General features: G+C 34.3%; 1 protein-coding gene across 1 annotated transcript; it reads left to right on the top strand.

The window, feature by feature from the left end:
- The first annotated feature begins 86 nt into the window (after positions 1 to 86).
- LOC138323164 (serine/threonine-protein phosphatase 2A catalytic subunit beta isoform-like) lies at positions 87 to 8955 on the top strand. The gene is given in 8 exon segments (XM_069267573.1): positions 87 to 315; positions 3890 to 4104; positions 4742 to 4910; positions 5226 to 5315; positions 5619 to 5669; positions 5671 to 5781; positions 6533 to 6651; positions 6964 to 8955. Coding segments are annotated over 8 exon segments (975 nt in total). The 5' UTR covers positions 87 to 168; the 3' UTR covers positions 7037 to 8955.
- The last annotated feature ends 3359 nt before the right edge of the window (positions 8956 to 12314 follow it).

The raw sequence follows: 12314 nt of genomic DNA, 5'->3' as shown, positions 1-12314 counted from the left end.
CGTTAAAAGATGTCCTTTTAAAACTTTTATGCATGTTTTTTTAATGGCGTATAAATTCATTATATTCATCCGAATTATATCTGGGAATGACGTCACATCGCACCTCAGACCCACGGCGGCCATTTTGTCTGTAGCTGCTTTTGAAAACACGGGAAACCGTGTTCGTACATGAATTGGACACTGAAGAACCGATATCAACATAAGATGGATCCAATAGAAGACAGATCTGCTGCCAAAGAACTTGACCAATGGATTGAACAGTTAAATGAATGCAAGCAATTGTCAGAAAATCAAGTTAAATCCTTGTGTGAAAAGGTAGTATATTTTGTACCGGTTGCTACGAGGTAACCTCAAATCTCTTCCCGTTATGTTAAACGCCAGAGATTGCTGATGTATTTTCGTGGTTATTCCAGAAACAAACGCTTTTATGATATTTATTCTATGAAACCCATATATCTTATTTAACTTGAATAGTAATTATTCAGTAACATTGAAGGTGCCGTAATGTCAGGACCAGGGACCAGCTGCAGGCTTGTTCTGGAGATGGAGAAAGGGCCCCTTCCAATGTTTGTGTAAATTTATAAGCCTCCAAGTGATGCTGCCAGTGATTGAAATCCGTCAAAATTAGTGTTCAACGCCACTGGTCTATAGTATAAGTTCTACTCAGCTAGCGATTGATTATGAATAAGTTTAAACATGTAAAATAGTTATAATTATCTGTAATGTTACTTCTGAAATGTGGAATATCACACATAATTAGAGATCACAACTCTTCCTTAGGCCAATTCAAGACATAAACTTTTGTTTTCTCCAGCATCCACACCTTTTGCATACTATATGCACTTAATTTTGACTTCTGGCCTGATGATAAAAGAGGTCAGACTTGCATTTCAATTTGGCTCTCTTCCAAAATCATTTGACCAACATTGCAATTAACAATAATGCAAGTCCATAGTTTATTCGGAGTAAGGTATCAGAACAAGGCCATTCATAATGCCACAAACACAACAAACAATTGAATTTAAGGAATTTGAACTTAAAAGCTGATCTAATATTTTGTAACTTTTCGTCTGCAATATATAGAGGACCAGGGTACAGATGCTCACGGTTCGGCACATATTGCGGTATAGAGTGGACGGTTCGTTTTTTTTTTTGGTTCAGTACATGTAAAACTGATCAGAGATGAATAAGGCAATGAACTCAGTGTAAACTGTGTAACTCCCAAGTTTATTGAATTCAAAAATTAAAATTTCACTGAAAATTGTCCGGAATTACCAATTTTTTAAAGAACACAAGTTTGTCTAGGTTTTCACAAGAAAACCTTTTGAAGGCACATGATATCCCCAGCTGTTAACACTTTCTAACTTTCCACTGATGTTTTCAACAATGAAGTATGGACGCATGTCAACTGCAATAGAACACCCAATTGCCTGTGTAACTTTCTTGGATTTACAGTTATTTATAGGGTATATTTTTAGAAAATATCTCAGATAGTGTCGTCTGGCATCGTGATTTTTTGGCAGTGCTTGCAGTCGGAACTTGTCCAACTTGGACTTGAGCATGTTTGATGTCAGTACGCACGTTGCTGATGTTGTGTTTTCTAACAAAGTGTGTGTTCATGTTCAATGTATTGGTATGCTTATACGAAAAAATCGGCATAACATATACGGCACTTAGCTGTCGTAGCCTCCTTCGTTCTAAAACCAAATTGTTCTAAAACTGTAGAACTGTATGATGCTCTATTGCCGGAGCATCTCTCAAATGTACAGACGATGCCTCCTCCATTTCCTGTCAAAACACTGATTTTATTATAAGGCGGTTTGTGATTGGGTCACAATGACGGCCGCATGACCAATCAGAGACTCCTTGTTATTGGACTTGTGTAACCGGCGTACAGTGAAAAAGACACCCATAGAAAACTTTTCCACCCATGGTGCATGTACCGTACTTTGTGTTAACAATTACCGTGTACCGAACCAAGCATGTAATATCGCGGTTCTACTACACTGCGGTATACCGTTTCACCCATAGTAAAAACAGCATGTTACATCAAATGAACAGCTAGTTTTACAATATTTAATTACCTTTAACACTATTTTCAGTTTTTTTTTTTTCCCAAAACCGCTCTTTTCGGGATTAAAAATTCCCATTTTTTGCCGAAAACTTTTTTTCCACAAACACCCTAAAAATTTACTGTGCAAGATATGAATTTTAGTCCCTCGATGGAAATGAAATAATGAATTAGGTCTTACTGATTTGAAATCTCACAATAGATTGGTATTTTGAAAGAAAATAAAAGTCTTTACACCAGTTCAAAAGCAAACTAAAGAATACAACCTTTTGGGATTGTCTGGGGCTGCTTTATGGGACTTCTGCTACATATTAATATAGACACTTGCAGATTTCTCGTGTGTTGTTTCAGTGAAGATCAATGAAATTCCCAAGCAACATCTTAATGACTAGACATGTAATGGGTTGTTTCAATGTCACTGAACACGCCCCATAGAATATATTCTTAGAGGAATTGCTCCATACAAGCATGGTTAACATAAAAAACGAAATCCAATCACTATATTTACACTCACACGACTTTTTATTTATATTTTATGCAATAAAATCGTCATTTGAAAGTGACGTAATTATTCAATAAAAGTCGGTCAAAAGTGGGAGGAGCTTACTCAATTGAACAGCGAATGATGACGCTGCACGTAAGGTAGAATTATTCATCCGCGACGACAAAAAAGTTCAATATTTTAGTGTAAAATAAACATGACAAACAAAGTAAATTTCAGAGATAATTTTATTTAATCAGATCAGAACTTTAAGTAGGTATTAAATTTTGCAAAAAAGTTCATATATAGCGTAATAACATAAAGTATTTGTTCTCGGCCACATGTGTGAACTCGGTGACCGTTATTGTGCAGCGAGGCGAGGCTGACGCACGCTTACACAGTGGAGTTTTCCGAAGTTGTCAAAACACCAGTGTTCAAGTAGCTAAATTTGTTTGAGATTGTCGTCTGACTTGACGATATTACATCCTTCGGAGCCATGTGATTATATAATCTACGCTTATATCCATCGCCATCTAGGCGATAGATGGAACAACTTCACTTGTGTTCGATGGACACAATGTAGGCCTATTTGTGGTGACGCGTAACTGTCAACACGTGGATTAGGCCTACTAGCGGTGCATGTTTTATATAATACAAATGATTAAATTCTCAAAGAACTAAGACAAGAGGATATGTTTATAACTGACCTCTATCAGGAGGTCTCACGCCCGCCCACCCAAAAGACTAGATCGTATGACGAACACAGACACAGAGGTAATGTTTACATTTGACACCCATCATTTTTAACAAAAATAAAAGCACGTCGCCCCGGTCGGGATATTTTTCCGTTTCTTTATACAATTGTTAATTTAAAAATTGTTTGAATCATATATAAATATAAAACATGTATTTATTGTTTACATTTTTCAAAAATTCTATGAAAAACAACAATATACACGTAATGTTGCATCAAATGTAAACAAAGCCATGTGTTTGTTTAAAAAAAGTAGTCCTTTTACGTTGGCATAGAACATTTTCTTACGCAAGTTCAAAGTTCAATGTTACCATGCAGTTTATGGTAAACAAAAATCGGCTAGTATTAGCGTATAGTGACCAAGCATAGCAAGTGTAAATATATGCTAATGTAAACCGATTGTCCCATTTTCTGCTGTAATACCCGTCAGGCATGTGACTTGCATTGCAACAAGACATTTTGACAGATGTCTAGGGCAGAAACACTCTTGGCAATCGCTTAGTAATATACTCATGGTTTAATTTAATAATAAATAACCTTTTTTCACTGTATTTATGCATATGATCCATGATTTTTTTTTCAGGCAAAAGAGATTTTAACAAAAGAGTCCAATGTACAAGAAGTAAAATGTCCAGTGACTGTGTGTGGAGATGTCCATGGCCAGTTCCATGACCTGATGGAACTGTTTCGCATAGGTGGAAAATCACCCGACACAAACTACTTATTTATGGGAGATTATGTAGATAGAGGTTACTACTCAGTAGAAACAGTTAGTCTTCTAGTAGCATTGAAGGTAAGCAATACTTCATATTATTGAGATATTCTTTTTCTCTGTTGTATTATCTACAGATGTGACTAGAGATGTCTTGTATAGCATGATTATGATCATTATCATACGAAACAATGTAATTTGTCTTTTGTTCTAAATATCTTTTCCCTTTATTGTTTTATATCCTTTTCGTAAAGATTTTGGTATTCCAAGATGGCTGCTGGCCCACTTCCTGTTTTAGTGTTTTCAGGTTCAGTCTCTGATCTCAATTGGAAATTGGTCTATAGGGGTTTTGATTGATTCAGAATGGGGAACTTTAGATGATGACAATCATATTTTATAAAGGACCGAGCTAAGATCCATGGGGATAGTACGGTGGAGGTCCAAAATGGGAGCTTTGCTGAAATTTGGCTTTAAAATCTGACTCCTTCTTATATTGATCATTGAATGGGTTACAACCATATATGGATGAAGGGCTACCAAGTTTGTTCAACAAATGACATTTACCTATTTTCAGAAACTTACATATTCAACTAAGGAGTTCCTTGTATTGTTTATATTAATCGTTAACACTACTTTATACTGTGACTTTGTTGTTTTGTGCCATGAGTCAGATGACCGTTAAGGCCCATGGGCCTCTTGTTTTGTTATTCTTTTTAGGTATAGGTTTAAGGACAGAATCACAATCCTACGAGGGAATCATGAAAGTCGTCAAATTACCCAAGTATATGGTTTTTATGATGAGTGCTTACGGAAGTATGGAAATGCCAATGTATGGAAATATTTCACCGATCTGTTTGATTACCTCCCCCTTACCGCCTTAGTGGATACACAGGTAAGCCATTTGATTTGGTAATTAATAAAGATCATTGCATTTTAGATAATTAAAAATAATGGTTTTTCAGTTTTCAAAAGTGGGTTGGTTTTAAGTCCTAGCCATAAATTTCATTATGCAAAAAGCTTCATGTATATATCAATGATTCTGTCAAACACATTGCTAAAAAAGTACATGTTTAATGATTACAGCAAAATATGATTTGTCTTTAACCACATACTTATATTCTGTGATATGAATGCAGTTTATTTCTTATGAGTAAATATATGAATGCAGTTTCTTTCTTACGAGTAATGCTGCAACTTTTCTTTGTAGATATTTTGTTTACATGGTGGTTTGTCTCCATCTATAGACACATTAGATCATATACGAGCTTTAGACAGAATCCAGGAAGTTCCTCATGAGGTAAGTTTGGCACTCAATTTGTCATAGAAAATAACCAATCAAAAGTTTAAATGTAAATGATATAAACAGGCCACAATTAGCAATGGTGTTGAGAGACTCCAGACAAAGGTAACAAAAGATAAGGCATTGGCCATAATTATATTGATGTTCACTGACAAATAACACAAGTAATGCAAAAACTATTGTACAACTAATAACTTGAAACTTTCTACTTTTTCTGTCATATCTGAACAAGAGGGCTTATCTATCCCACTACAATATGTGTATATGTTGATATAATGTGGATTATGTTTTCTACTACAGGGACCAATGTGTGATCTACTCTGGTCAGATCCTGATGACAGAGGTGGCTGGGGATATTTCTCCGCGTGGTGCTGGCTACACATTTGGACAGGACATATCGGAGACATTCAATCACAGTAACTCCCTGACACTTGTATCCAGGGCGCATCAGTTAGTCATGGAGGTAGGTTTTATTGATATTGATTTGAAGCATGATAAGGGAAGTCTTGTGTGACATTTTCAAATCTTAACTTGTGCATTCAGTTATTCAATGGTCATTTGACAAAAGTTTTTAAGCTCAATATTTTTCCATGCTCAATATTTTTCAGGGGCATGTACCTTATGAGTTATGGGGGGGGTTACATTTTTTTTCCCAGCTTGAAATGTATTTATTTTAAATAGTCGTTTGTTTATTTTGAAAAACTATTGATAAGATATAGCAAATCTCTCTTACCCTCAATTAACCACCATTTGAAGTACACAATCATGTAAACTTTATATATAAAAAAACAGCCTTTCAATATGTGGTGGTAGTTAAGGACTGAAATAAACACATTGTGTCCATAATTGACCCCAAGTGCTCTATATGATATGACTAATGTGGGTCATAGTATTGAAGCACTTCAGAACTGATTTGACCGGTAGAGCCCTTCCAGTGTTCCAAGATGGATAAGTTGCATAGAAATATTTTGTGTGAGAGTCAGAAATACTTAATGTGCTTGTGTTTTGTAGAGTTATTTCCCTTGCACTGTAGTTGTGAATAGCAAACTTGCAAGTAGCCTTATGCTTCATGGCCTCGATATTTGTGAAATTGTCATTGAAATTATTCAATATTGAAGTACATTAGAAAGATATTGCTTTAAAACTTGTATCCTAGCATACAAAACTGGCAATTTTATGTGTATTTTTACAAAATATCTTATTTGTTTTGAAAGGGTTACAATTGGTGCCACGATCGGAATGTTGTAACAATATTCAGTGCTCCCAACTATTGTTATCGGTGTGGAAATCAAGCTGCCATTATGGAACTAGATGATGCTCTCAAGTATTCATTGTAAGTACACAAAATATTCAATGATTTTATTATTTATATTTTTTTATCATATCATCATTCATCGCCATCATCATTATTCACCATCATCATAATAACTCATCCTCATTTCCATATTAAATCACTCATCGTTATTACTTTTAACTTTAAACACTGGTTATACACTAAAAAGAACATGGAAGGTGTTAATGCAAAAATTACTTAGAAATTCAGAAAATTAATTTTGTGAATAATTTAAATCTATAATTAATTGAATGTTCCCTCTTGTTATTATTTGAGTTTTTCAAAGTAATGTAACCTAACTTGTTTTACCAGCTTGCAGTTTGATCCCGCCCCACGACGAGGTGAACCTCATGTAACAAGGAGAACCCCGGATTACTTCCTGTAGAGAGAGAACAATGAGCTTTGCAGAACAATTTCATGCGCTAATATCTAGAAGTGTTGTACCAGAGTTTGTATGTGAAGTATTTTGTGCTGGTACCTTTTTATCAACTGATCTGTGACCAGTAGCGATGTACCAACCAGCAATATGTTGATCCCTACCAGCACAACATGCATGACATTTTTAGTCATTTATTGTTATTTCAACAACTGCACAGCTCATTCAATATTGACATTGTCTTCAACATTTCATAGTTTGAAGAGAACTTGGTTGACGGGCAGGGGGGATATTGCACATAGGAAGAACTTTTTTTAAGTTTATTGAGGTTGAAAATCAATGTGCAGGGAACTTTACACACTAGCTTCCATCATTTACAGAAACATGATTTTGGTGTTGTGAGTGTGCAATTCAATTTTAAAATGATAATATGAACGTGTTCAGCTTGTGATAAGCCGTTAGATGCAGCGATCATGTTAGGCATACAGCCTTATTATTTCTTGTAGTCAAACTGACTGTTAAACAACATCATTTCCATAGAGAAATAACCAAATTTATACTTATCAATTCACAATGTTGTTGCATTTCCTCAAAGGAAATAGTGCATTGTATTTCCCCTAGAATACAGATTTTACAAAGAGTAAATATAGATTGAAGGGCATTTGTCCTGTATGAATATAGGAATCCCCCAGATGTAAGTTATATTACAAAGCGATATTCCCGTGTGATTATTTATATGTAAGTAGTGGGCCAGTTGACTGGACCTGGTAGCAACACTCATTGCTGGTGTATATGGTAGACATTACTGTGCTAAATATATAATAATGATTTCTTGTTATATTTTGTAACATGTGCATGTGTGTGTGAGAGAATGAATTTGGAGAAAAAAACTGAGACAAATGAGTGTGTGAAAGAGGCTGTCTATTGTCAAACATTTGTCTACTATTGAGTTTTATTGCTTTTCATTCTGCCAAATGTTCAAAATTATGGGAATTTCTGCTTCAATACATTGAGAGTAGTATGATAAAGGGGGAGACTTAGTAAACAGTCGTACATAACTTTTGACCAGTGTCTAGATCTATAAGATGACATAGTTTTATCGTATTGTTTAACAAGATCTTTTTTCATTTCATCTGTACTCTCCAAAGGCACATATAATTCAAACCTTTAATTTAGATGTTAACATTATTTGTCTCAAGGCAATGTTCTATTGGATATTTCTGTGATTCGTATTATGCTGTATTACTTAAAAGTAGCTCATTTGAATATTATAGTTGATTATGTTGTATGTGGTTCAATCATTTTCTATGGTTGCTTGTTCCGTTTAAAAGCATGATTTAGAAAAAAGTTAGAAACTTCACAAGCTACATAAAGCACTCTGAATAAGCAAAAACATGTTTGACCCAAATAACATTTTTGGTGCAACCATTTTGCATTTTATTTTGATGTTCTAAATCAATATATTATATATACTGTCATCTTGATAAAATTAAAGAATAGGTCTGTAAAAAGTGTATATTATGAATTATTTGCGTTAGATCATTGTAATAACCTAATTTCATTTTATTTGTCGAGATTTGTTTCATTTTACAAGTAGGTCATTTTGAATCAGTTGATAAATGTTAATGCTTACAGTGGGCTTCTGACAGCTTAGGTTTTGTTCTGTGATGTTTTATATCTACGGAAGTCTTCTGTTGACCCTTAATACTGGTTTAGTTTATATACAGTTAGGACAGCAAGCTTCATCACTTATAAAACGGATAATGATTTTGCGTAGTTTTTTCCTCTCGCCATGATCGTCCTGAGCAATGAATGAATTACATACCCTGTGTATCATTGAATCGGGAGATGCAAGATTTTAGAATTTACAATTTGCACATGAATACATTTGTCGACAAAGTTATTGATAATAAAGAATAAGTAACTTATTTCTTTCCATGTTTGTTGTTTATTTTGTAGCTGTTTAAGGCAGACCTAGTGATTTCAGTCACTATTGCTAGAAAATCTTTTTATGTTCTTTGTAGCAATTAAAATTATATTCTAGATTGTAGAAGTACAGAATAGAAGGCCCAGGATGATAATGGTGGTTTAAGCTGGAAAGCGGGGAATATGTATGGTTTGGGCCCTTTATGGCCCTCAAATTCGTCGATTGTTAGAAGTTGTTGTATTTATTGTTGCTGTATGGTTTTTGTACCTTTTGTATTAAGAATATACTTGATATTTGAAATTAAACAATTTAATCAGTAAATAACAGGTTTGAATTAAGTTATGGGGGTGAAAAGGGCAAAAACCATACATAATCCTTTGAACTTAAATGGTTTCATTGAGCTTGGGATATATATCTGAAGTGCATACATGAAACTTTTAGAAAACCTTAATATGATATTTTTGGAAGCATACCTTAATGGTTAATGTTCCTTTGAATCTGTTTAAGATGAGAAACAGTAATTATCTTTAAACTGTTGACTATGAAATAAAATGACAGATACCGGTTTTATTTATTATAACTTATAGGTAAGCAGTTTTGACAGCAGTCAACTGTTATAATTTACTTGCCCAACACTAGGTTACTGTCACTCTCGTTATATCCAACCTTGGACCATGTCATAGCAAAACTGAAGGCTTTGTGTGCCACAAAGTTTGGTCTTTGATGTACATGAAATAACACTACACTTTGAAGTTGGGCATCGATCTGTATAATCCTTAAAGGTAGTCTTTGCAGGCCTGTGATTGGTCAGTTTTTTTCTCCTGGCTGCTTTTAGTTTTGCTATGACATGGTTGAAATAGTCCCACGAATATCAAGGGTATAAGTCTGATCACATGAAGTTTCAAAAATTGGGTTATCTCCCTTATATTGCCATATCGTCCTATCACAAGGTAACGACACGGTCTTTATAGGTACATGTCTAAATGATAAAACAACATGAAATCCCCTGGAAGTGTCACTCATAGGTGGCTAGTATGTTAATATCAAGGTAAATTGTGTTTACATTGATAACTATTGGAACTTTCCAATGAACGTTCTGGTATCCATCATTTGAAAATCAAATCAAATGTGGATAGTAAAAAGCTTGAACTGTTAACCATTCCTACTGACAGTCCAAGTAACCATTAGCAGTTTTGGTTATATAATTTAATTAAATCAAAATATAGAATAAAAATTTGCAAACTGAAGTTAAAAGTCACATGAGCCACAGGTTCTTGATGACATGTTGCCATCATTGACGAATGGAGGTGAAATGGACACTGCACATGGTCACTTATAAAGTTTCGATTATTTTCCTATTTACCTTTTCAAAGCAATAACTTAGTAAATATCAATGACTTTTGATGAAACAGCCTATTGCCTTTGGTCCCTAAATTTTCAGAGGAGAGAGAAAATAGGTAAAGAAATTTAAATTTTATGATGTCACCAGTGTTGCATAGTTAGCCCCCAGAGTTTGCTAAGATACTGCTTCATCATTGATATAATGAAATTCTGATATATATCATGAGAATGCTATTGATGAGAAAAAAATTATTTATTACATGCTGATGGATATAATAGTTTAATACATACATCTTTGTATCATAAGATTGAATACACAAGTAATAAGGAAATATTACAGAGTTCATAAAAAGTTTACATATATGTGTGAGATTTCATGAAAACATCTGACAATATTCCAGTGACATGACTAGACAGTCTCAAAACTTGCCAAAAAGTATGAAAATCATCAGGTGACAATCTTGCTGAGTGTGAGACAAATGATATGATCTTGTTATCTAAGACCAAGGTAACCTTACTTTTTATGATCCTATAATATGATAACCATACAGTGATGTAACAGAACAGAAACACCCCTACATCAAACATTTTCAGGACTTTAATGGGATGTTAAGGAGATGAATGACTTGTTCTAAAGGATGTGGGGAACATCCCCTCGCTTGTACCAACATGTCTGTACACAGTGTAATCAGGTGGGTGTAACCTTGGTTACCTGTTCTTACCTGTACACCATTACCTTAACGAACATTGATTATGCAGCACAGGTAGGATTTTGTTTTAATGGCAGTCACATACTAAGAGATTTCATTTTAAATAAAATTATATAAAGTATACCATTTAAATACATGTACTTACACCATTACTACCTGTAACTGCTATTTACCTTATTTAAACATCTTTATTATTGTGAGTTACTTGTAAATGTGAAATTATTCCTGTAATTGATATGCATATACCTTTTCCATAACTGTGTGTTACCTGTATTTGTACCTTTTCTGTAACTGTGTTACCGGTATTTGTACTTTTGTTACCTGTATTTGTACCTTTTCTGTAACTATGTGTTACCTGCATTTGTACCTTTTATGTAATTATGTGTTACCTGTATTAGTATCTTTTCTGTAACTGTGTTACCTGTATTTGTACCTTTTCTTAACTGTAAACTTTCTGTAACTGTGTTACCTGTATTTGTACCTTTTCTGTAACTGTGTGTTACCTGTATTTGTACCTTTTCTGTAACTGTGTGTTACCTGTATTTGTACCTTTTCTGTAACTGTGTGTTACCTGTATTTGTACCTTTTCTGTAACTGTGTGTTACCTGTATTTGTACCTTTTCTGTAACTGTGTGTTACCTGTATTTGTACCTTTTTCTGTAACTGTGTGTTACCTGTATTTGTACCTTTTCTGTAACTGTGTGTACTGTATTTGTACCTTTTCTGTAACTGTGTGTTACCTGTATTTGTACCTTTTCTGTAACTGTGTGTACTGTATTTGTACCTTTTCTGTAACTGTGTGTTACCTGTATTTGTACCTTTTCTGTAACTGTGTGTTGCCTGTATTTGTACCTTTTCTGTAACTGTGTGTTACCTGTATTTGTACCTTTTCTGTAACTGTGTGTTACCTGTATTTGTACCTTTTCTGTAACTGTGTTACCTGTATTTGTACCTTTTCTGTAACTGTGTGTTACCTGTATTTGTACCTTTTCTGTAACTGTGTGTTACCTGTATTTGTACCTTTTCTGTAACTGTGTGTTACCTGTATTTGTACCTTTTCTGTAACTGTGTGTTACCTGTATTTGTACCTTTTCTGTAACTGTGTGTTACCTGTATTTGTACCTTTTATGTAACTGTGTGTTACCTGTATTTGTACCTTTTCTGTAACTGTGTGTTACCTGTATTTGTACCTTTTATGTAACTGTGTGTCACCTGTATTTGTACCTTTTCTGTAACTATGTGTTACCTGTATTTGTACCTTCACTGTAACTATGTGTTACCTGTATTTGTACCTTTTCTGTAAATGTGT

The sequence above is a fragment of the Argopecten irradians genome, chromosome 5 (assembly GCF_041381155.1).
Source record: "Argopecten irradians isolate NY chromosome 5, Ai_NY, whole genome shotgun sequence".
Classification (NCBI taxonomy): Eukaryota; Metazoa; Mollusca; class Bivalvia; order Pectinida; family Pectinidae; genus Argopecten; species Argopecten irradians.
The sequence above is the reverse complement of the archived record's forward strand: the minus strand, read 5'-3'. Positions and strand labels throughout refer to the sequence as shown.